Raw genomic sequence first — 27,182 nt, forward strand, 5'->3', positions numbered from 1 at the left:
TGTCTGGTTCATGGTCTCTAAAACCAACTTGTTGCTCAGCAATATATAACAAGCAGACCTTGTCCAGTCATGCAGGAGAAGAAAGCATGCTTGGCCCTAGGCCACAAATAGCAATGGATTAACAGCTATTGCATCAGATGTAGACTGTGCGGTGCCGCCTGCCACCACTGGATGCACTCACCTGATTGTCAACTCTGACTGTGAAAAGGACAGTGCTGATGGTGCCCTCGCTCTAAGCTTGTTGATACCAGTGCCTACCAATTTTAATTGTATATTACAGCACTGAGGATGGTCACTAAGTGACCAAAAATTGATTTTGCGGATAATAAAACAAAAAAATACAACCAATGTTATTCCTCCTTCCAATTATGCCCTCAGTTCGGGAAGTGCACTGGAAAATATAATTATCTGTTTCAGTGAAAGAAAGAAGTGTTTCTAATTAACCTCCATGTATTTTTAGTTGCCTGTACTGCAGGCAAGGAGTGCATCATTCAGTTGTGATGTGTCCCAGCAACCTGGTGTTACCTCGAGGCAGTTGCATCAAGCAGCTACTGCAGGAACTTCTGGGCAATGGCCGACACTGCTGGATTACGTGCAGAGGGATGCCATGATGAAAGCAGAGATCCATTTGTGTCTGTTGGCTGCTCTGAGACACCAGTCTTCTCAAGACAGTGGCAGCTTACCAGCGTGATATCCCTAAATCACTCCAGGCAAATGCCGGGATGGTTCCTCTGAAAGGGCACGGCCGACTTCCTTCCGCATCCTTCCCTAATCCGATGAGACCGATGACCACGCTGTCTGGTCTCCTTCCCCAAACCAACCAACCAACCAAGCTTACCAGCTGTGTCCCAGATAGTAACATTGCCTCCAAAATGCAGCTTCAAAAGCAAATTATGGCATTGTGTTCAGACTGGAACCATTTTTTTAGACAACTACAGGAAATTGCTGCTGCTTATGATATGGTTGTGACCGATTTTGATCTTTTGTACATTATGGAATAGTGTATTGGGCCAGTTTTCGAGCAGATACCTCACTTCACTATGTTTGAGAAAAAGCACTGCAGAAGATTTAGTTGAAGAATTTGAGGCAGGTGCATCAAGTCTGAAGTAACTCTGAAAAGGCAAATTGTTCACGGGTCGATGGGTGGTCCTGATGTTAATAAAGCTTTCCTAAGAGAGCTGAAAAGTCAACACAAAGTCAAGGGTAATCCAGAGGGTCCCATGCTTTTTGACTTTAAGACATGTGGCTCACATATAGTGCATGGTTACTTTAAGACATGTTGTGCTAGCATTGGTTTCACGTTCAGTTTCTGAGAGCTTTGTTATCTATTTAAAACCATTCCCTCCCACCAAGACGATTTCAATGATACTACAAGCACCTCTGTTTACCCACAGAAGTTTTGCACAGTTTGGTGGGTGGAAAATAAAATGGTGTCAGTCTGGGATCAGCAAATATTAACGACTGTTTAAAATATGTAAAGGAAGTAGAAAGAGTAAAGAAGAAACAGAAGTAGGTAAAACCAAAACCTAACGTCACTACCAAAATTGCTAAGAGTCTTTGAGGGGCAATTTTCTGATAGTTCATCTCACCTTTCTTGAGGCCGTTCCTTCTTGTCGTTGAGTTGTTTCTGATTAAATTTCAGTCAGATGCTCCCTTTCCAGCCTATAATCCATGAAAATTTGTTCAACCAGAAGTTTGTAGAAACAGACTAGCTTAAAAAAAAGAAAAATCTGAATGAGAAGAAAATCAGTTGCAGCCTTAGAAATTGGACATTGGGTAAGGACCAAAAAAGCTCTGGGTCAATGTGACATATCAGTGATATCTTGGCATACCGAAACGAGTGCCTTACATTTATGAAGAGTATGGTTTCCAAAATTCTGGATAAATAATCCCCGGCTTATTTCTTTACAAAGGGCCATTACATGTTCAGTTCCACAAGTGTCAATTAACGTTGACCATGAGAAGAGATAGTCACGGATAGCATAACACACCTCACTATTTCAAATTATTTTGGTGATCATGAGGCTGACGTAGTTGCTCATGAATTGTGAAGTCTAGTAGACACCAGGTCAGTAAAGGAAACCCTCAAAGAATTTGATGGAGACAGCGGTTGCATTAATTGGTTCTGGATGATGGTCATTGGGGTCAAGAGAGGACATGAAAATGTGAAGAGATTTATCAAGATTGCTTGCAGTCTCTTATATGGCTTTACCAGCCTCGGAAGAGGTTTCCCTGACACCTCCATTCTGGTCAAAAATTTGACTGGAGCCTTCCTCATAGCTGTTCACAATCCAGTCAAGGTTGCTGGTGTGTTGATCTATAAATATCACGAACTATTTAATACACAGCTTCCAAAATGTGCATGGCAGGTACAGTGAAACAGAGGGAGAGAAAAGGACAGCTGAGAAGTCCTCAAAAGGAAATAAAAGGGAGAAAAAAGGTATTAGAGAAAAGCTAAGAGTGCTATGAACTATGAAAACAAAACTCATGGGAAGTGCTGAGAAAGAGGTTTCTCAGATCGTAGTAGTAGTAGTAGTAGTAGTAGTAGTAGTAGTATCACTAAAAACTACCCGCTTGTGACTTGACTTAATGTTCATGTATGTGTCATTATTACACTAATCTATTACAGGTTCTTCCATAATTGTTTTGTTAAAATGGTATTTGGATTTTTTCTGAAATCTCTATGTAAAAAGTGTAATTTTTACTGAAATACACTATGTGATCAAAAGTATCCGGACACCCCCAAAAACGTACGTTTTTCATATTATATGAATTGTGCTGCCACCTACTGCCAGGTACTTCATATCAGTGACCTCAGTAGACATCATGAGAGAGCAGAACTCGTGGACTTCGAACGTGGTCAGGTGATTGGGTGTCACTTGTGTCATACATTTGTATGCGAGATTTCAACACTCCTAAACATTCCTAGGTCCACTTTTTCTGAAGTGGTAGTGAAGTGGAAACGTGATGGGAACGTACAGCACAAAAGCGTACAGGCCGACCTCATCTGTTGACAGACAGAGACCGCAGATGGTTGAAAAGAGTCGTAATGTGTAATAGGCGGACATCTATCCAGACCATCACACAGGAATTCCAAACTGCATCAGGATCCACTGCAAGTACTATGACAGTCAGGCGAGAGGTGAGAAAACTTTGATTTCATGGTCGAGCGGCTGCTCATAGGCCACACATCACACCGGTAAATGTCAAACGATGCCTTTCTCGGTGTAAAAACATGTGGAATGATGAATCACGGTACATAATGTGGCAATTTGATAGCAGTGTGTGGGTATGGCAAATGATGCCATACAATGGGACTGGAGTTGACATGTTTCCACATCCCTGTTGGTACCTACCAGAACCTCACTGACAATCTTCCTACATGTCTCACAATGGACCGTGCTGCAAAAAAAAGGTGGTTATTTAGACGTTTGGCAAGTGGTCACATTAATGTGACTGGATAATGTGTTTGTGTAATTTAGTACAATTTTGAAACCATTCCTTGTTAATGTATGTATTACATAAATAAGTCACATACTAAACCAATGTGTTGGATTGATGAGGAATCTGAAGGTACACCATCTGCAATTTGAATTAAGAAATTTGAAACATAGGACATAACACAAGACGGTTCCCTGTAGTGCAGTGGCAGTCAATCTCCAGCCACAAGAGACATTCCAGCTTTCATATTGGGCAGAAGGGCTTTTAAAAACCATTTTCACTAGGTTTCCATAAAGATTTAACAAAGTATTTGGTAAGTAATTATTATTATTATTTATTATTATTATATGCTTTCTCTGTTTTATAAATTTTATATTGGAAACTTACTTCCACACTTTACAAATCACCATTGCTGTGGAAGTGGTGGGTAATTACAAAATTTTAAAACAGAGATACAGAAGTGGATGGTATGTATACAAGGTTGACTACCCCTGTTGTAGAATATCAGATTAAAGGAGTGGAAATTTACCTCAATGAAAACCATAATAAAGGACTGTAATATGCCTTGCTTGGATGAAGCATAGTAATGAGAGCCTCTAAACATGTCAGTGTGACCCACAGAATGCTCAAGTCAGGGTAATGCAGTTAAGACAGGCCACCACAAATATATGCAAAATGAGTAAAGATATCAAGGTGCTGTCTTCACTAAGTTACAGTGGAATGTGATGAATTTTCTGACATGCACAAGCTATTTTTAACAATTATAACTGCAAAATTATGACACACTTTTTTTTTATTTTTAGGTAGAATGATGTATTCTTTTCATGGCAATTGAAATAGCCTTCAAAAATGACTTCAAAGACATAAAATGTGTGGAACTTGATCAAACAGTAATAAGATAACTGTGCTGCAAACCTCTGTTGCAACATCAGGAGAAGAGGTTCCACAAGCATCTGCCCTACTATACCAATTTAAGCTAGCACTAACTTCGATACAGAGTGTGTGTACCTCTCAGTACTGTAACAGTGGTATGACAACTTGCTCCTTTTGAAGCTATTCTTGAGGTATGTCTACATGATGCCTCTTTCATCATGCACAATCGCAAAAGCACAGAAATAAAAGGCATGAACAAAAAAATTGAGGAAATAATGCATGGGCATTCTCATGTTGCCCCATTGCATACGTAGTTTGCTATGAATCCCCTTCTTTGCTTGGGAGCTTGTGTTGTGTTTAGTGGGATGAAAAGGCAACAAATAATAAATAAAAAATACAAAAGTGACTGTAGGTAAAGAAGTTGTTAAGTCTTTGCAAATTTCAGGAGGTGGTCACAGCTAGATTCCAAATTTTCTGCTTGGAAAATTGCAGCAATAAAAAAATCGTTAACTAGTAACTTATTTGAATTAGTTACTCGACATTTCAAAACAAATCATTTCAGTGTTTATTCCTGAAACTGAGAAAAACATACAGGAGGTTTGCAGTTGTGAAGGTTTATTAACTTTCAAAGCACCATACGTATTTTATTTGTTTACACAACTTTAATCATGTAAGATGATATGTAGATAACATCCTTGGACTCCACAAATTTGGGGATTTAATAGACACCAGATATTGTGTTTTCCAATTTTTTATTCTTTTCATCATAAATGCGCTTCATTTCTTTTTCTGGTAGTCTGTTGAGAAGCTATATATATCCCATAACTTCTTCTGTTCAGATTTCAGGCTACTCGGCTGTTGTGCTTTCAAGTCACCATAGCGTGAATATTCAGCCACAGTTTTCATACACATTTGCCATAAAGTTCTAGCCTTTTCTTCTCTGTTTTCCTACTTCAAAACATATGGTATCTTATTCTTTACAGTTGTGTGACCAAAGACTTTTCATCAACGCTAAGGGCAAAATGTCTCAAATTTTTATTCAAATAATCTTCCTTCAGAAGTGGCATTCCATAACGCTTTTCTTTGCAATCATCTATAAACTTAAATGTGCTTCCTTTGGAGTTGACAGACATTACTGCACATAAATCACTTCACAACATATCCTCAACACACGACACAAAAAAACACAGATGCCCCGAGCTGCCAGCCATTTGCTAAAAAGCACACAGATTTCTACCGAAGGTGAGTAGCAATGCACTTAACGCATGGCCTTCATTTCCATGAAATTACACTTGCACAAAATTGAAGACAAAAAATGCACTGTGTGTATGCACCTATACCTTCACAATTATATGACACCAAAAAGTGTGTGTCATTTTCATTGATAGCAAAAATCACAAAACCATTAAAGCATTAGTGTAGATGTATGCTGTAAGGCATCCTGATTGTATCAAGCTATCACTATCTGTCTTTAAAAACATTATTGAAAATGAACAGTAAAATGTGACCAAATGTAACAAATGTTGACAGAAATGCAAACAAACATAACACAAAATTTGTCACTGCAAGGCAGCTCAAATGTGCGAGCAGGCTCATCCAAATGAGCATTACATGAATAAAACATTCTCCAATATTTCACACTGTGGCAATAACTAAATCAGTTACATTTCTCCAAATGATGTCTATCTGAAAAAAGCACAATGGTCTGCAAGCTCACCATGCTTCACACAACTAGATTTTTAAGTGCAGGGAAAATCAAAACAAGAAGTATATAAGAAAACACCACTGAGTTCCGAAAACATGGAATGACATACAACACAGGCCTGTGCTATGATAACTTCACTGTGCAGTACTGTCTGTTCACAATTACTTTATAGCCCATATTGATGATGAAGAGAAACATTTTATGTTGTTGTTGTGGTCTTCAGTCCTGAGACTGGTTTGATGCAGCTCTCCATGCTACTCTATCCTGTGCAAGCTTCTTCATCTCCCAGTACCTACTGCAACCTACATCCTTCTGAATCTGCTTAGTGTATTGATCTCTCGGTCTCCCTCTACGATTTTTACCCTCCACGCTGCCCTCCAATGCTAAATTTGTGATCCCTTGATGCCTCAAAACATGTCCTAACAACCGATCCCTTCTTCTAGTCAAGTTGTGCCACAAACTTCTCTTCTCCCCAATCCTATTCAATACCTCCTCATTAGTTACGTGATCTACCCACCTTATCTTCAGCATTCTTCTGTAGCACCACATTTCGAAAGCTTCTATTCTCTTCTTGTCCAAACTGGTTATCGTCCATGTTTCACTTCCATACATGGCTACACTCCATACAAATACTTTGAGAAACAACTTCCTGACACTTAAATCTATACTCGATGTTAACAAATTTCTCTTCTTCAGAAACGATTTCCTTGCCATTGCCAGTCTACATTTTATATCCTCTCTACTTCGACCATCATCAGTTATTTTACTCCCTAAATAGCAAAACTCCTTTACTCCTTTAAGTGTCTCATTTCCTAATCTAATCCCCTCAGCATCACCAGATTTAATTTGACTACATTCCATTATCCTCGTTTTGCTTTTGTTGATGTTCATCTTATATCCTCCTTTCAAGACACTGTCCATTCCGTTCAACTGCTCTTCCAAGTCCTTTGCTGTCTCTGACAGAATTACAATGTCATCGGCGAACCTCAAAGTTTTTACTACTTCTCCATGAATTTTAATACCTACTCCGAATTTTTCTTTTGTTTCCTTTACTGCTTGCTGAATATACAGATTGAATAACATCGGGGAGAGGCTACAACCCTGTCTCACTCCTTTCCCAACCACTGCTTCCCTTTCATGCCCCTCGACTCTTATAACTGCCATCTGGTATCTGTACTAATTGTAAATAGCCTTTCGCTCCTTGTATTTTACCCCTGCCACCTTCAGAATTTGAAAGAGAGTATTCCAGTTAACGTGGTCAAAAGCTTTCTCTAAGTCTACAAATGCTAGAAACGTAGGTTTGCCTTTTCTTAATCTTTCTTCTAAGATAAGTAGTAAGGTTAGTATTGCCTCACGTGTTCCAACATTTCTACGGAATCCAAACTGATCTTCCCCGAGGTCTGCTTCTACCAGTTTTTCCATTCGTCTGCAAAGAATTCGCGTTAGTATTTTGCAGCTGTGACTTATTAAACTGATAGTTTGGTAATTTTCACATCTGTCAACACCTGCTTTCTTTGGGATTGGAATTATTATATTCTTCTTGAAGTCTTAGGGTATTTCACCTGTCTCATACATCTTGCTCACCAGATGGTAGAGTTTTGTCATGACTGGCTCTCCCAAGGCTGTCAGTAGTTCTAATGGAATGTTGTCTACTCCCGGGGCCTTGTTCCGACTCAGGTCTTTCAGTGCTCTGTCAAACTCTTCACGCAGTATCTTATCTCCCATTTCATCTTATCTACATCCTCTTCCATTTCCATAATATTGTCCTCAAGTACATCGCCCTTGTATAAACCCTCTATATACTCCTTCCACCTTTCTGCCTTCCCTTCTTTGCTTAGAACTGGGTTTCCATCTGAGCTCTTGATATTCATACAAGTGGTTCTCTTCTCTCCAAAGGTCTCTTTAATTTTCCTGTAGGCAGTATCTATCTTACCCCTACTGAGACAAGCCTCTACTTCCTTACATTTGTCCTCTAGCCATCCCTGCTTAGCCATTTTGCACTTCCTGTCGATCTCATTTTTGAGACGTTTGTATTCCTTTTTGCCTGCTTTATTTACTGCATTTTTATATTTTCTCCTTTCATCAATTAAATTCAATATTTCTTCTGTTACCCAAGGATTTCTATTAGCCCTCGTCTTTTTACTTACTTGATCCTCTGCTGCCTTCACTACTTCATCCCTCAGAGCTACCCATTCTACTTCTACTGTATTTCTTTCCCCAATTCCTGTCAATTGTTCCCTTATGCTCTCCCTGAAACTCTCTACAACCTCTGGTTCTTTCAGTTTATCCAGGTGCCATCTCCTTAAATTCCCACCTTTTTGCAGTTTCTTCAGTTTCAATCTGCAGTTCATAACCAATAGATTGTGGTCAGAATCCACATCTGCCCCTGGAAATGTCTTACAATTTAAAACCTGGTTCCTAAATCTCTGTCTCACCATTATATAATCTATCTGATACCTTTTAGTATCTCCAGGATTCTTCCAGGTATACAACCTTCTTTTATGATTCTTGAACCAAGTGTTAGCTATGATTAAGTTATGCTCTGTGCAAAATTCTACAAGGCGGCTTCCTCTTTCATTTCTTCCCCCCCAATCCATATTCACCTACTACGTTTCCTTCTCTCCCTTTTCCTACTACCGAATTCCAGTCACCCATGACTATTAAATTTTCGTCTCCCTTCACTACCTGAATAATTTCTTTTATCTCGTCATACATTTCATCAATTTCTTCATCATCTGCAGAGCTAGTTGGCATATAAACTTGTACTACTGTAGTAGGCATGGGCTTTGTGTCTATCTTGGCCACAATAATGCGTTCACTATGCTGTTTGTAGTAGCTAACCCGCACTCCTATTTTTTTATTCATTATTAAACCTACTCCTGCATTACCCCTATTTGATTTTGTATTTATAACCCGGTAATCACCTGACCAAAAGTCTTGTTCCTCCTGCCACCGAACTTCACTAATTCCCACTATATCTAACTTTAACCTATCCATTTCCCTTTTTAAATTTTCTAACCTACCTGCCCGATTAAGGGATCTGACATTCCACACTCCGATCCGTAGAATGCCAGTTTTCTTTCTCCTGATAACGATGTCCTTTTGAGTAGTCCCCGCCCGGAGATCCGAATGGGGGACTATTTTACCTCCGGAATATTTTACCCAAGAGGACGCCATCATCATTTAATCATACAGTAAAGCTGCATGTCCTCGGGAAAATATGATAGTCATAATAATAAACACACAAACTGTGCCCAAGTTAGGTATTTGCTTACATCTTAGACTGTAAGACACTTAACGGTCCTTGTCTCCTGACCGGACACTGGTTTGCAGTGCAGCTATATTGCTATTTGATCACATTATGTCACTGAAGCCCTCTGTGAAAGCTCTTTCCTATGCAAAAAAAGTATATAGTTTCACTAAAAAACAAGAAGTCTGTCATCATTTGGCAGATATACACATTACAAATTATTTGTGCACATCAGAAAATGTGTCCCACTGTCCACTACAAGTAAGTGTACACTATGCCTCACTAGGTTATTAACTCATTCTGAATGTATTTCGGGTGGCCTGCCTCAGTTGCTTAACCCTCGTGGTTTTTTTTTTTTTTTGCAGCAGCTAAGCGAAGATAAATTTTTGCTACCCTATTAAAATCATGAGCCACTCACTATATCTATTTTTTGATAATTTTATTTTTGTGATTTAGGACCAAAAACTATGGTGGTACATATGTCACCATGGCACCTTTATAAGGTATTAAAACTGTGGTGATAATGGATTTCCCACTACTCTTTTGTGAGCTGTTGTGTGCTGCTTTACACATATAAAAAAAATAATGAACAGTTGTTTTCTGTTTTTATTTTGTTTTCTTTTACTTTATTTAAAAAAAATATTTGTTACCAATATTAAAGTTTACTTACCACATTGTGAAAACAGTCCTTGAAACTTTGTCACACAAAGACATGAGCTGATACAGGTCACAATAATGTATATTGCAGAAGTGAAGCAGTGTGTTCCGACAACAGTAATGATCCCATGACAAACAGAAACTGATTGTTGTAGCAGTTTTCATACACCTGGTGCAGTGTACTACCACAAGATGTCAGGCATATACAGAGGTGGTAAGACATATTTACAAAAGCTTCAGGATACCCGTAAGTTGGTGCTAACTATGCTTCCTAAGGACCACAAATGACAGATTAATTTTGTAGCAAGTTTACTTCCCAAGTCCCAACCAGCAACTACTATGGTGGTAGCCATACTTCCCAATAAACATTCAAACACCATTGTTTGGTGGGATATATGATTCCCACATGTCTGGAGGCTATATTTCATAACAAACAAACTACAGCTGGTGCAGTGGACTGCCACTAGATGCCAGGAGTGTATAGAAGTGGTAACATACATTCCCTTAAACACTGTACAGACATACATTTAGTGGGAAGTACATCCCCCAAAGCTCATGTAAGGGTTAACTATAGGTGTTGTCAATGACACGTGTGCTAAAACCTTACCAGCATGTCTTATTTTACAAAAACAAGAAAAAAGAGAACTACTTTTTAGTATTCCACTCGCAAATATACATTTTTATTCAAGATAATGTTTTCATATTAGTGATTTCTGAGCAAATTACTACCTTTATTTCAGCTCCAGCAAAAACAGTATATTATTCTCCTTTTCTGTTATTTATAAAACAGATGATGCTGTGTGATGGTCCTCTGCATCTATATAAGATAGAGGGGTTTCATTTATTTGCACTGATATTTTTTCACTTGACAAAGCATCAGCATCCTAATGATTAAATATTTAGTGTTTTGTGCAAAGCTTGCAGGATAGATCTTTATTAAGAAGTATGAAAAGCTGATGTAACAATCCAAGAGCTATCACTATTATTGCACACAACTCGCTGCAAACAGGCTCTACCTATATTATGATAAACTTGACATATATTTTACATGCGCATGCACGCATGTATATTTTGTGTCGGCATAAGCATACTTTGTCAAACAGTTCATGGCATCTACAAAATTGAGCAGATTTTAGTTAAGATTTAAACCTGTAGTGACATTCGCATTGTGGTCAAGTGAGTAGTAACTTCCTTGATGCTCAGTTTGTTGTTCAATTCCATTTTAATTATCTTCATCAAATGTGGCAGTCACAGGGGTTCACCATAGTGCATTTCATGAATAATATCAATAATGTTTCTTTTACAAGTTATGTAGTAGGGTTCCAAATAAAACAGATAATGAAATATTCTAAAAAAGTTATTATTCTGGCCAATCACAACTGCTCAGTACAAACTGAATGATGTTTAAAAAAATATTGAAGGCAAAAAACTGTAATATGTAAAGCATAACTGAATGACATACATAACCAATAAGGTTCTTTAAACCATTTACTTAAATAATTCTTGGTGAAATCAATGTTTAGGTTGTTCAATTACTGCAAATGTATAAAAGAATCAAATATCTGCACACCAAATCCACACATACTTCTAAGTAACTCTCTCCACAATCAAATTTGTAATATGAATGCATTGTGGATGTGTATGTCTTTACAAACAATAACAATATCATAAACTTTCTTGTCTGATCACATTTAACAAGTATGAATTATATTCACCTGCAACTCAGTGCAGATCCATTTAAATTTTGGATTTGTACTAAGCTTCACATATTCCTTTAAAAGTTTTTTTTTTTTTAAATTACATCAAAATAGGCTGAATCTATAATTTCTCTTAAGTCTACAAGAACTATGCTGTAAGGCCTTCAGTTTCACAATTTTCATCCAGTTTATTAATGAGTACTCATTTTCATCATAAGGAACAAATGTAACAATACAGGTGCTAATATACTTATTATTAAAAATTGTTCTGTCACAGCCAAGTATTTTAGTACACCTACAATACAGCAAAATGAGATTAAATCAATGTAATAAAGCTTAATTTTACACTAATAAGTTAAGACATGCTAAGAGAAATGGAAACAAGGGGGTGGGGGGCAGGGAGAAAGAAGACAATTGAAATGATTTACGCAGTAAGACAAGTTTATCTTGCAAAAACACTTTTAAAAAATTATTTTCTTTCAACAACTGACAGCTCCTGCTTGATATACAATACAAACAAAATTGTCATGATTCACACAATGTCATTAAAGCTCTAGTAATACTGTCTTCATAACTGAGCTTCAGTATGCATAATTAAATGACTTTGCATACAGCTAGTAATGGGCATGATAAATACGTGATAAGAATAGTACAATTCTCCACAAGCAAATTAAGAGGAATGATACCTAACGTCAAAAAAGAACTCCGTATCACAAGGTAAAAACATCAGCCCAACTTCCTGCATACCAAAAGTATCTGATGCATTCTGATTAATGCAAGATGATAAATTATATCAATGTAGTTTCAAATTATGCAGAAATTTTCAGAAAATAATATCTTCTAACAATTTTAAGAAAGACTAGTGTAGTTAATGTTTAAAAGGAAGTACCAATCAACAATATCATAATGTTAAAATTATTTCAAATTTAATTTACATCTAACAGTGTACAATCACATTCAAAATATGTGATAGGTAAGATGCGATGGAGAGAAAAAAAAAAAAATAAAAAAATTTTAAAAAATTAAAAAGGGTAATGCAGCTGATGTTCAGATACTTCATAAATAGGGAGTTACCTACAACATAGACTAGAGAATAAATGCTATAATTCAAGTGTTTCTTCCTTTCAAGTGTGTCTTTGGCTCATCTCCTGTTTATAATTTTTAACTACATTTCAATAGAAATTCACATAATTTAACTGTCACAGGAGGACAAACAGAACTCCATGATACACATGACATTAATGTAATAACCTTTTCAGCAGGAATATGGTCTACATTGAGTTAGCACACTATAGCAGTAATAGCTTAAATGTTACATTAAGGCAATGACTACACTATTCCATTTTCAGATCGTTAAAGAACTTCTTATTAAGATAAATTTGACACTGTTTTTTGTGACTTGCTGTTTGTCTTCAGGAGAAAATATAACTTGAAAAAATATATTTAACCACTTTATTATAGCAGGTGCATCAGTCATCTTCAAATGGAAGGCACATCATCCATAAAAAAACACCGTAACACACATGCACCTCTTGCTAAACTGTGATCTATAAGCTGCAGCACAGTGTATGTGTGTGGTTTTTCTCCAGGTAACATAACGGATGCAACTCCCTCTCAGAGTGCCAAAAATTTATATTCAGAAAACACAACAGGAATGATCCAAAAAAGTGTTCACATATGAAGTTACTGGAAGTAACCTTTCTCAGTGAATTTTGTTTTTCCACACAATCTATTGGTAGGTAAAATTTTTAATCTGTGGCACAGAAGCATACATTTTGTTTCTGTCACTGTTTCCTGTAGAATAAAACTGGACAAACAGCAGTTATCAAATCCATAATGGCAGCAAACATTGAGAAATGCAAGGTAACTTATTGCATGTGGATCATAAATCAGTGTGGAAATCAGTCTCTCAAATCAAAAGCAAGTGCCAATACCTTTCATAGTGAAAAACCAGATCTAAAATCACATTTGAATGTTTATGCTAAAGTGGTTGCCTGAACTCTTATTATTGAACATACATACAAATTTATATTTATACATTACACTTTGAACAGCAAAATGTTATTCAGCTGTAGCTACAAATTCTACAGTTTACGTATAGATATTCAACTATTATGAGCCTGGCATCAAAAATCACTGCTCACTCACGTATAAATATATATCACACTAAAATTTCCAACTGCACAAGCACATATAAAATTCATGCCAGCATGCTGAATAACACTGCTTAACAGAATTATCAAAGCTGACATTAAAGCACTGGTAAAGTATCATCACAACACATTTATAGCAAGATGGTTATGACAAGAAGTACCTTTTCTCTCATACCATATAATACTTAGAAAAACAGAAAATATATTATAAAAATGCATTTAGTTTCCAGCTATTTAAAAACAACAACTGTTTTTAAGTTCTGAGCAATTTACCAACAAAAAGGGAGGCTAACTTTTTCAAGTTTTTAAACATATGACCTTGCTTCACAAAAAAATTCTATAAAATATTTAAAACAGTATTCAGTGATTTTCAGTTTCTTGAGGGGAAAAAAAACCTACAATTTCACTAGCTTATTACAGCTCCAGAAACGTGACTGATATACAAAGATTGCAAAAACTGCGTTAGTCAAAACCTAAAATCCCTTTATCGATGGTAGGGAAAAGGGGAGAAGGTGTCCCACTGTTTCTTCAAAGCCAGGTTCCCATTCTTTTCATGCATTCATGGATCAAAGTGATAGTAAGTATGCATTATCATCCATCACACAAAAATGGTACAAATAAAGGGACATGTGAACTGGGGTAAGAGAATAAGATCCTGTGTGGACCAGGAACTAACCTCTGAAAACGGAGTTCTTTGTGCAACTATCTAAAGGCAAAATTAAAATACTGTAGTACATAAATCTCTGCAACAGATAGTTACACTTACCCCCCCCCCCCCCCCCCCCCCCGCCACACACACACACACACACACACACACACACACACACACACACACACACTAGAGAACACATCTTCCAAATCTTCCAAGCCAATAATGAAAGCATAGCATACAAAATACTTTCATTTCAAGAACAAATAGTCCAGTCTTATAGAAGTGCTGAATTACTTTTAATTTGGAAATGGGGGCAATTCAAAATGAGTTAACATATCCAAGACTGGTGCAAGATTTCGCCAACAAAAAAAAAAAATTGCCACAAGGACTAATTTCTCACCGTTTTTACATTATGTTCGTTATATTTTAAGATAGCTTACTTTATGCTGGTAACTAACATCTATAAATCCTAAAGGGAGGTTTAAATCGTGGTAGAGATGAAACACATCTCAAGCAAAGATGACTTAAAAGAACAGTAGAGACAAGGAAGAAGTGCTGAAACTATAATCAGATACAACTTGAATACAAGTCATGCCTCACAAGGCTCTGCATGTACCTACAAAACAGTGAGAATGTAGTGCCTGAGAAAAAACTATGACTAGCTGGCTGCTACCACCTACTACTCAACTCAGTGAAACTTCAGTCACAAAGTTATTTTAATCGAAATATTGTCTACATCGTCTGTTTATGACACTGACAATGTCTCAGCCAACTGCTACACACACACAGTTTGGAAAACTTTCACTAAATACAATTTCAACTCATTTATTTCCTGAAGCCATTCCCAGAAATAAATATCACATGCATGAAAACTTCAGACTTGCTATCAACGAGACCTACACAATCAAAACGAAAGAAATACCTGAATATCATTACAATAAGCAATGTTCAAGCTCTAATATTTGTCAATTCCTGGAAATAAATGCATGTTGTAACTCTTATGATGATGTCTTTCCTTGCAATACATGGTTGACTTTCACAACTCCACTTAACTAAACACTTCTGTCTCCAGCCATGCACACCCTATTACCTTAACCCATTTAGCCTGCATCATTCTGTCTAAAAATTCTCCCTGTTATTGCTGTCACAAGTATCTCTTCATATTATTATTTATATACATCCATGTCACGCCGGTGTTTTGTCCGTGTGGTTGCTACACAACAATGATTTTCAAAACTAGTTCTTCCTGCAAAAGTATAACGACAATAATGATTCAGTCTGCAGTTTCTCCTCAATCATGTATACGTCCCTCACACAACCAGATTTCCTGTGTTTTAATTTTTAATTCCAGCTTCAGCCCAAGTGAAACAATTGCATTGAAATATCTTCCACAACTTTGTTTTTTACTTGTTATCATCATCAATATCATCATCATTATCATTATCAATATTATTTGTAAATGAGACTTACAAACTTCATTTTTGGATTATGTATTTGTAATGACTGATCCATATTCATTTGTGCAACAGAATTTCCCTTGCATAGTATGGCTTGCGATTTTTGCACAGGATCTTATGTTCACACATGGCTGAGGAAGAAGACCGCCTAAATGTGAATCAATTCTCTCTAGCAGGAGGGAGGATCAGAATACAATAATTCTTTCACCTGCCTTCTAACTACTTAATGATTCTACATAATTTAATGACATGTATCAAACCACTACAACTATTTCCAGAAACTGTGTACAGCAAAGCTACATTCGATGACCTTCTGCAATAGCCGAGAGAGAGAGAGAGAGAGAGAGAGAGAGAGAGAGAGAGAGAGAGAGAGAGAGAGAGAGAGAGAAGGGGGTGATAGGGGGATAGGGGAAATTTAGGGCACAATGGCACATATATGCAAAAAATATGAAACACTGTTAGATACAAGAGTCACATGCTGATACCTGTATTCAGACTTCGCCTTGCATTTGAATGACTTAGATCAGAAGATTCATAATCAGGTTTACCAAACAATTAGTAACTGGGGAAATCCATAAATGGCAAAGGGATTATCTATTCTAATGGACTTGACTGCTAGCTGAAACTGTACAGAGATATAGCTATTCAATATTTATGACAAACTGGGACCCTGCCTTTGTGGGACTGCTCTTCCCATTAAGCTATTTGAGGATGCCTCATGGACTGACCATAAGTGTTACTTGGCACACAACAATATAAAAGTTTAGCCTCTTTTTTTAAAACTGAGTTTATACAACAGGAACATGAACCTTGTGACACAGAGTTCTGAGCTAATATTATTATGGGATAGTGTAAATGTGATGGTTAAACAGCATCACTGAGAGGAAATTTATTAGAAACACAGATGGTTTACTAATGACCAGTAATATTTTGTTCCTGAACAACTTCTATACTGACACTGGACACTGCACATTACTTTTACTAGCAAATAGCTTTTTTCCCCTTTCAAAACAGAGTTTGTAGCTGCTTCTTCCAACGATGTAACATGAAAATTGTTATACTGTCATGTTTCAAAGTCAGAAACTCCATACAAAAAATATCTTGCAGAGAGCAGAATCCATTTCCAAGCAAGACTGTAGGTTACCTTTTTTTAATCTTCATCTGACAAAGACTCATTGTTAATTATTTTTTGTGTGTTTGCCAAACCATTCATGGATTCTAATATTTACATCAATGTTAATATGACTAATTATTATAGAGAGGTTAAACCTTAACAGTCTAAGGTAATCATTCTAGCATGTTACAAAATTTGTATGTTGACTGTCTGCATACAGCACCAAGACTTTCAGTTACCTGAAGTCCAATGACTTGCAAGAAAGTGAAGTAATGGATGGACTATGGAAAAAAGGGCAGGGAAAGGGCAAAGAAAATGTAATCACCTAACAAACACCTCAAAATGTAGAAGTGATTTGCTGTGATTGTTTTGGGGAAACAAACCACACTGACAATCTGCTGCAGACACTATGCTTCACTGGAGCAAAATTTCCATAAAGACTACTTACAGTTTTGCTTTGAAGTGTTCTACAAAACATGAATCTGAAGATCACATACTACTCAGTTCTTAACTGACATTTACATCCCAAAGAAACACTATATAATAATGTTAAATTTACCTAATTAACACGCTGAGTTATGACACATAACTAATCTTAAAACTTATAACTACTCAAGATGGTAGATGGCAGTGCTCACCTGAAGAACAGAATAGTGGATGTGGCCCGCCACATTCAGTACCCAGTCTTAACGTTTGACTGCACTTCTGAATTCACAAAAAGATTAAGGTCTACAAGTAAATGAATGTATAAAACCACCAAACACAACAATCACTGAATGCACCAGTTTGGCTGATATGTTCAGGCTTTTAAAATAAAAAGATTGTATGTCAACAGTTATTGTACATGATACTCATACCATGGATACAACTTATTTCATATAATGACAATTACTTCTTCTGATTCAGTATTTTTAAAATTCTGCACCCCTCTTAGATTCTACTGTAAATCATAAAATCCCACATTGGCCATAATAAGTGTGATTTGGCAAATTTCAAGAATAAATAAATACTGTGCAAAGATTTTAAATTTAGCATGAAACCAGTTAACAGCTGAAGAAGACCGCATGTAAGTAGATGGACAATTACTTTTTAAAACAATATGACACAAAAAGGTTTGGCTCCATTTGTCACAACCACACAGCTTTCTGTGATCAAATATTATTCGGGAACCATTCAGCTTCACAACACAAACAGTAAATTCCTTTACTTCAGTCAACAATCATTCCATATAAATACATTTAAAATAGTCACAAGCGAAGACTGTGATATGCAAACATCATATATCTCTTAAAATTAGTATTCAAGGGCAGAATATGATATTCCATACAGAAACTGGTAAATCCAATAAATGTTACGAAATTTCCTACAGTCACTTTTAGATAAGTTAAGTTCTTGAACAACATTCTTGTCATCAGACATCAGATTTTTCTTCGCAATTATTAAAAAAAAAAAAAAAAAAAAAAAAAAAAAAAAAAAAAAAAAAAAAAAAAAAAAAGAAGAAGAAGAAGAAGAAGAAGAAGAAGAAGAAGAAGAAGAAGAACCATTTCAAGATCCGAAATACACTGTATGGAACACATTTCCAGAAAGACAAATAAGATATGATAAAATTTTAGCTACAGAAAAATAAATATGTGAAAAATATACAAGCCTGGAGACCAAGTTAAAAAAAAAAATAGGATTGTGAATATGGAAAATTTTAAAAATGGATAACATTAGCTCTAACAGAGTGCTGACAGTTAATGCACAACTTGCTGGAATTCCATAGTTAACACTAATGCTCCAAAATGTCACACATTTCTGGCCAAAATTAAAGAAAAGTAACACATCTGAGTACTCATAAAAACAAAAGCACCCCACGTTTAGTTCTTACTGTAACTTAATCATTGATATCATTATCTTGATCACCAACAAGATACAGAAATTCAAATGCAATAGCAAGAAGACTTATGCCCAGTAGATCACCTAATGCTGTCAAATAAGGAATGGCAGAATTGTCTGGGTCAATTTTTCGTTTCCACATCCAGTGAATCATGATGTGTGCAACATATAACAATACTGCAACCTGAAAGAAAATTACATGAACAACTATAGTAAAACATAAATTCAATCAATTATATGGCACAGTTTACATACTGATAATTTTAACACAGTTTGGGGCCACAGTCAATTGGTACTTTTTAAATGAAAGTTCTGCTGTTTGACTATGTAGATTGTTTATTCTAGTGTACAATCATGATTTCAGCCTCTGGTCATTTTCAAGTACCACAGTGCTGGACATGATCAGATTTCTATTAAAAAAGTCATAGTCAAAATATATTAAACTTGGTTATATAATGCGCGTGTAACGACATAAAAAAGAGAGCATATCACAAAGTGTCTGGCAGAAATAAAACAATCGTGTAACATACACTGAATAACAATGCCATAAGTTCACCAAAAAAAGTTGTAGCAACTATTTTTGGTGACCAATTTATGGCACACTTATTCATTGTGTCACAATTTGTTTTATTTCTGCCACACGCATCATGAATATGTTAACATTTTTAGGCTGTAAGACATGCATTATATAATCAAGTTTAATATACTTCAACAGTGAATTCATTTATGAAAGTCTGATGATGCTCAAAATTGTGGTACTTGTAAATAGTCAAAGGCCAAATGAATGATTATACAGTAGAACAAACAAACAATACAGTCAAATGGCAGAACTTTCATTTGAAAAGTTTACATATTGATTTCTTGGTTCACTTAAAATCACTTAAATGTTCACAATAAAATCAACAGTTACTAACAGTATCAGAATGTGCTTATACTGTGGATTCAAATAGCAGTTTGTACTTCCTGTAAGGCATCACTTCACAAATGGCACTCAAACTTAAAGCATACAAAGTTTTTGTAAAATTCTATTCTTCCACTTAAAGCATAAGATGTGTGATAAAGTGGGTGTTTCTCAAGTGTCAAAGTTGCCTGGGCTAACTGTTTGGCACTTTTATTCGTTTTGATATGAGAAAAGTTAGAAAGGTTTGTTTCTCAACAATGATGTCTACAAGGTTCTACAACAAGATGAGTGAGTGGTGGACGCAAGCTGGTCGTAGCGTAGTGCCATAATTGACACTTTAATATCTCAAGACTGTAATTTTAAGTTCACAACAATAGACTTGCTTTCAAACATCAAATGAAAATCTGGGCAAGATAACAATGCAATACCATCATTATTTCTAACTCCAGCCTATTTCTATAATCATAAGAATGCAATACAATTGCAAGTAGAATTACAAACAGCAACATGACACAGATAACATCAACCCAAACTGGCTTCAATTAATTTTTTGAAAGTGGCCTCTATTCACACAGGCCCCAGAAACCATGGAACACGGTGAATGGTGAGAGGAGGGGGGGGGGTGGAGGGAGGGGGACGGAGAGAGAGAGAGAGAGAGAGAGAGAGAGAGAGAGAGAGAGAGAGAGAGAGAGAGAGAGAGAGAGGGGGGGGGTGCACGAAACATTGTAATATTCTTGCTGAATACTATTAACGAGGGCAGGAATTAATTACTCCACTTGAAACTGTTCTTGAATGCATAAGGATCCTTGTTCTGCTGTAGACTGAGGGTACTGGATAATATTGTCACAAATACTGTAAGTAGTTCAGCAGTGTGGACAACCGTTCAAAATCTGGAGTGTGTTCTTTTTGAGGTGTGGCGACAAAGTCTTTCAGGAACTTCTCAATCATATCACTGCGTCCATGCCTCACAAGGTCTGATGCAGTGTAGTCATTTTGACCACACATTTCACTGTTAGGTAGTAATAATTCTTGCTCCATCTCATTCTGATCTGTTTCTCTAATACCAGAAATGCAGTTTAATGCCTTGACTGTGTCTGTTGTGTGCGGATGCAGGAGGAGTTGGCCGAAGTCCAAACGCAGCTGGAAGCTTTGTTGGCCACAGTCAACAAGCTCCAGAGTGCCACCTTGAGGTGCGGTGTGGATGGGGTGCCTGGGGCAGGCTCTACTGTACTAGATGTGCAGGGGGGATGTCACAGCTCTCCGTCACTGAGCCGACCTCAGGTGCGACTGATCCGGCTGGCCCACTCTCACCTCAGTGTGGGTGGCAGACTGTGTCGAGGTCTTGAGCCCCAAGGCGAAGGCTGCATGGGGGAAGCAGGCTCCTGCCAAATCCCATGCACTTTGCTAATAGATTCAGTGTGCTATCTGATGCCGGGGGGGGGGGAGGCTGAGCCGGATCAGACTGCACCTTCTGCCAGGATAGTGGCTGCTCCTTCAGCAAGGTCCGGACAGGCACATGGGGGTAGGGGTTTGTTAATTATTGGGAGCTCCAATGTTAAGCAGGTCATGGAGCCCCTCAGGAACATAGTGGCTAGGGTGGGGAAGAAGTCCAATGTTCACTCAGTGTGCTTGCTGGGGGGCCTTGTCCAGGTTGGTTGGTTGGTTTGGGGAAGACCAGACAGCTTGGTCATCGGTCTCATCGGATTAGGGAAGGATGGGGAAGGAAGTCGGCCATGCCCTTTGAGAGGAACCATCCCGGCATTTGCCTGGAGTGATTTAGGGAAATCACGGAAAACCTAAATCAGGATGGCCGGACGCGGGATTGAACCGTCGTCCTTCCGAATGCGAGTCCAGTGTCTAACCACTGCGCCACCTCGCTCAGTCCTTGTCCAGGATGTGGTAGAGACTCTTCCGGCAGATATCGAGCATGCGGGGCGCAGCCAGCTGCAGACTGTTGCGCATGTTGGCACCAACGATGCCTGTCGTCGGGGTTCCGAGGAAATACTTGGTTCCTTCCGACGGATGGCTAAATTGATGAAGGTGGTCTCCACCTATCGAGGAGTGGAAGCCAAACTGACGATCTGCACCATCATACCCAGGGTCCTCTGGTTTGGAGTCGAGTGGAGAATCTAAACCAGAGGCTACGTCGACTCTGTGACAAAAATGGTTGTAGATTCCTCGACCTACGCTATTGAGTGGAAGGTTGTAGGACACCCCTTGGTAGATCAGGGGTGCACTACACACAAGAAGCAGCTAGATGGGTAGCACAGTACTTGTGGCATGCACATGGTTTTTTTTTTTTTTTTTTTTTTTTTTTTTTTAGATTAGGTTCCTCCCCATGGGAAACAAACTGCTGGCCCAAAAAATTACCAGTTCATGACACTGATGTTATTGTAGGAGCACTCTCAACATACAACCTTGAACAATTGGTTAGAAAACCAACTTGAGATGTGAACATATTAGATATCTTGGCGACAAAGAGACCTGATATTTTTGAGGAAGTTAATCTAGAAGAAGATATTAGCGACCATAATGTCGTTGTGGCCTCTATGTAGGTGGAAAAGGAGTTTTCTTGTTTGGGAAAGCAAATAAAAGTGTCATTAATGAATATCTTCATAGTCAGCTCCAAGCATCACCGCGGGACACAAAGATATTGAGCATCTTTGGCCGGAATTTAAAGGTATTGTCCACCATGTGCTAGACAAGTATGTGCCTAGCGAAAGTATAGGGGAGGGAAAGGATTCACCTTGGTACAACAAACATATCAGGAAGTTGCTGAGAAAGAAGAGAATGTTGCACAGTCATTTTAAACAGTCACTGCCCCGCTGACAAACAGAAATTATGTGAAATGAAAGCAGCTGTCAGAAGGACAATGAGAGACTCTTAACAAATTTTAAAGCAATATTTTATCTGCAGATTCTAAAAATAACGCCAAAAAATTTTGGTCGTACATAAAATCTATGAACGCTACAAATAATTCAATACCTTCTCTTACTGACAGTACGTGTAATGTAACTGATGATGATAAACAGAAGGCAGAAATTCTAAACCTAGCTTTCAAAAACTCGTTTACGATAGAGGACTGCAGCACCATTCCCCCTTTCAATTATTGAACAAACGAAAGAATGGCTGACATAGTGTTTAGTATATCTGGGATTGTAAAACAGTTAAGATCCTTAGATGCCAGAAAGGTATCTGGCCCAGACGGTATCCCCGTCAGATTTTATGTTGACTATGCTACAAATATAGCACCATTCTTATCCGTCACCTATCAGAGATCATTGGAACGGCGGAAAGTTCCATGGGACTGGAAGAACGCTCAGATCATAGCAATCTATAAAAAGGGTAGAAAATCAGATGCACATAATTACCAGCCAATTTCACTGACATCGATTTGTTGTAGAATCATGGAACATATTGTGTGTTCAGACATAATGACCTTTCTAGACTCTGAGAAGCTCATCTGCAGAAACCAGCATCGTTTTAGGCAACAGCAGTCATGGGAGACACAGCTGGCCCTCTTTGTGCATGATATACAACAGGCTCTAGATACCGGCTCCCAGGTTGATGCCATATTTCTCGACTTTCGAAAGACGTTCGACTCAGTTCCACACTGTCACTTGCTACAAAAGGTGCACGCTTCCAGTCTATGCAATGACATATTCAGTTGGATAGAAAGTTTTCTAACAGATAGGGAGCAGTATGTCATCCTGAACGGGTTAACTTCAACAGAAACAAGATTAACTTCAGGTGTGCCCCAGGGCAGCGTAATAGGTCCTCTGCTTTTTACGATTTACGTAAACGATCTGGTTGATGGTATTAACAGCAGCCTTAGACCGTTTGCCGATGATGCTGTAGTCTACAGGAAAGTAGTATCACACGAACGTTGTGAACAAATCAATAAGGATTTGCAGAAAATAAATGTGTGGTGTAATGACTGGCAGTTATCTCTCAATATTAGTAAGTGTAACCTATTGCGTATAACAAGGCGAAAATCCCCATTACTGTATGAGTACAAAATAAATGATCAGTCTTTGGAAGCGGTAACATCAGTCAAGTATCTGGGTGTGACTATTCGAAATGATCTCAAATGGAATGATCAGATTACACAAGTAACGGGTAAGGCGAACTCCAGATTGCGGTTTATTGGTAGAATCATGAAGCGATGCAGTCCTTCAACAAAGAAAATAGCTTACAATATGTTGGTTCGTCCAGTCTTAGAGATAGACGACGCGCTAAACAGAAGGGGCTTCTCACTAAATTCGGAAATCCAATCTTCGCCAAGGATGTAGAGCATATATTACTACCACCAACTTTCAAATCACGTAATGATCATCACTCAAAGATAAGGGAAATAAGAGCTCATACTGAGGCATTCAGACAGTCGTTTTTCCCTCGCGCGATCCGCGAGGGGGAGGGGGAGGGGGAGGGGGAGGGGGGGACATGACTTTGGCACAAATTCTGCCCTCCGCCACACACTGCTTGGTGGCTAGCAGAGTATATATGTAGATGTAGACGTAACAACTATCAGGCACTATATTATACTGTGTGTAAAATCATATCATTTTATGTGTGGGACCAAAGTGAATCATAGGCTCATATCGACATAATGTGTCTAACATCTTTGAAGTTGTGAAAAATGGAAAAAGCAAAATAAATGGAAAGATTTTTGTTCAGGTTTCGTCAAAGCATAGTGTATGGATAAGAACAGATACTCCGTCATTGCCACATTACTTTCACGTGCATTATTCTTGGCTGTGGACTGTAAGTTGTCTTTTGCCACCCTTGGAAATTCCTTCATTACTGACATCCATCATCATTCCCTGCCGTACTGCGACACTATGCAATAACCTTAACTATATGAGAAAACATTACAGGAACACATTTCGAACTGTTGTAACTGGAATTTAATATCAGCGGACTTTCATGGTGATGCCATGTCTGTAAGTGGACACACAACACACTTCACACTATCATCATTGTTAACTTAAGCATGACAGAGAGAAAATCCACAAAGTACTACTTTGCACTGAAATTAGTAAAAAAACTGAAGCCTGAATACTAATCTAACCTAACAAAAAAACCTCACAATTATATGACAAATTCTTATGCTGAAGTTATAATTCATTGTATTTACAATCATGCAATGAGGAACACCTGGAGTCCAAGTACCCACTGACAAATCTGAAGTTTTCTCAAGTTCCGCAAAGGAGCAGATCTCACGCAACAAACATTAATATAATCCAATGCAAATCCTTCACCTTTCCTTACATGGTCACACCCACTTCTTTCTGAAGCATATCTCCAAGCGATTTGTGACAAAATGATTCATTATGTTTCTTTTAATGAACGGTTCAGTTCTCCCCACAGTCTTTCAGAATTTTGCAAATCTTTCAGAATTCTGAGACTTCCAAATTTCTCAGTAAATTCAAATTACCTGAGAATTCCCAATTTTCCATAACAGGTCACTACCCTGCATAAACACAGGTCAAGATCTGTGACCACTTGTTACATTATACTGTCTTTGTCAAATGTTCTAACGCCATCCAAAATGGTTATTGGGCATTGAAATCACTCAGAAGGAGTAAAGGCACAGGCAACTAATGGATCAAGTTAACTCTCTCTTGATGTGTCATCTCCCTTTCAGGAGGGAGATAGACATCGAGAAAGTAAAATCCATAACAGTCCATACGCAAACACCTACAGCCTTTAATGTTGTATTGAATGGTATCTGAGCAGAAAACATGTCGACAAGTACCAACGCACAGACACAATCTGATGCTCTTTCGAGACCAACTCAATTTTTGTAATATTCACAGCAGCTATATAGGGTATGGGTATTAATGAACTGACTTCTACGAAATTTCCACTTTTACAAACTATTTTCATAGGTCCCATTGCAACTCTCACAAGAACAATATTATTTAAATTTGCTTGTAACTAATCTTGTTGTAACAAATACCAGCTTTTGATGAAAGTCCTAACATGGAGTTGGTGGCTTTCTTTTCACTTACACAAACTTTGTGCCAATGATTGTCTCTCTGTAAATGACAATCAATACTTACATATGTCTTAGGTCACCCCCCCCCCCCTCCTCCCCTCCAAGCAACTTTCAACACACTTAGAGCAAATGAAATAAAATTGAGTTCACTGATGAATCAATATTATTGAGTCAAACCCATTCTACATCAAAGTCAGGGGAGCTGATATCGTATTAAACTCAACTTCCCAAAGACATCAAATAATTCTATTGTGCTGTGACTTTCCAAGCTTTTGTGACAGATCTGTTGCAAATGCTCTCCTTAGGTTTGCTGTTTGATAAGATTGTGCAAGCCCCACAATATTTCATCGAGGGGCAGTGGGGGAGATTGTTCAATGTCTTCAACTTGTGGTGGTTGCTGTCATCACTGCTGCAAGACACAGCTAGAGATAATTGGGTGTCACTGTAGAAATTTATTGGGTTAGGAGGAGGAACTACACATGTGCGGAGAGGCTGTTAACACCAATTGGTGCATGCGTAACACCTGCTCCTGGACCAATCAATTTCAATGCTGCCACATATCACCAGTTGCGTCTTGCAGCAGTGACAAAAGCAACCATCACTGCCTGAAGATAGTGAACAGTTATTTTAATAAAAATATTGTGGGTATTGCACAATGTTATCTGGTGGCAGTTCTGACAAGTGTACTTAACCCTATTGTGTTGTACAGACGTGTGTCAATTTGCATGCAAAGAGTGTCTCTTAGTATAGCCTGTAAAAGAAGAAAAGTAATGGTTCAGTAGAAGCTGATGGTTATCCATGGTGTCCAAGACAACAGTAGCATTAAACTTAACATTGGTAAGAAATTTACAGTTTGGTACTATCTTCTTTGTAGGAAACAATGAAAAATAAAGAAGCCTCCTGAACACTGAAGCACATGTTTTGTTACAGTTTGTAAAGGATGAACATATACACATTAACTTGAAAACATAGAAATTATGTCTTTTAAAATAGTTTCAAGGTATGAGAGCAGGTAACATTCCAATAATCAGATATGTACTGCACAAAAAGTTCAGGAAACAACTAAAGATCAGTCTCTAAGATTTCAATGCATCAAATGGCAAACTGGATTGTTTATAAAAATGTTATAATCTCTTCTGCCAATATTTAAGTGACGACAAGTTGTTGAGATGGAAAGTGTCTACTATTAAAGATGTCAGGTGATGGGAATAGAGAGAAATACTTTGCCACAATTGATTCACGATTATAAGCCAAGCAACACACACACACACACACACACACACACACACACACACACACACACACACACACACAGAGAGAGAGAGAGAGAGAGAGAGAGAGAGAGAGAGAGAGAGAGAGAGAGAGAGAGAGAGAGATGGATGGATGGATATGGTGTTATGGGC

General features: G+C 37.8%; 1 protein-coding gene across 1 annotated transcript in view; it reads right to left on the reverse strand.

The window, feature by feature from the left end:
- Positions 1-18,702: 18,702 nt before the first annotated feature.
- LOC126249613 (solute carrier family 41 member 1-like) overlaps positions 18,703-27,182 on the reverse strand; it is a 106,059-nt gene continuing 97,579 nt past the window's right edge. The window contains exon 9 of the mRNA XM_049951278.1: positions 18,703-19,061. Coding sequence (XP_049807235.1) covers positions 18,876-19,061 — 186 coding nt within the window. The 3' untranslated portion in view covers positions 18,703-18,875. The remainder of the gene's footprint in view (positions 19,062-27,182) is intronic.

The sequence above is a fragment of the Schistocerca nitens genome, chromosome 3 (genome assembly GCF_023898315.1).
Source record: "Schistocerca nitens isolate TAMUIC-IGC-003100 chromosome 3, iqSchNite1.1, whole genome shotgun sequence".
NCBI classification, from domain to species: Eukaryota; Metazoa; Arthropoda; class Insecta; order Orthoptera; family Acrididae; genus Schistocerca; species Schistocerca nitens.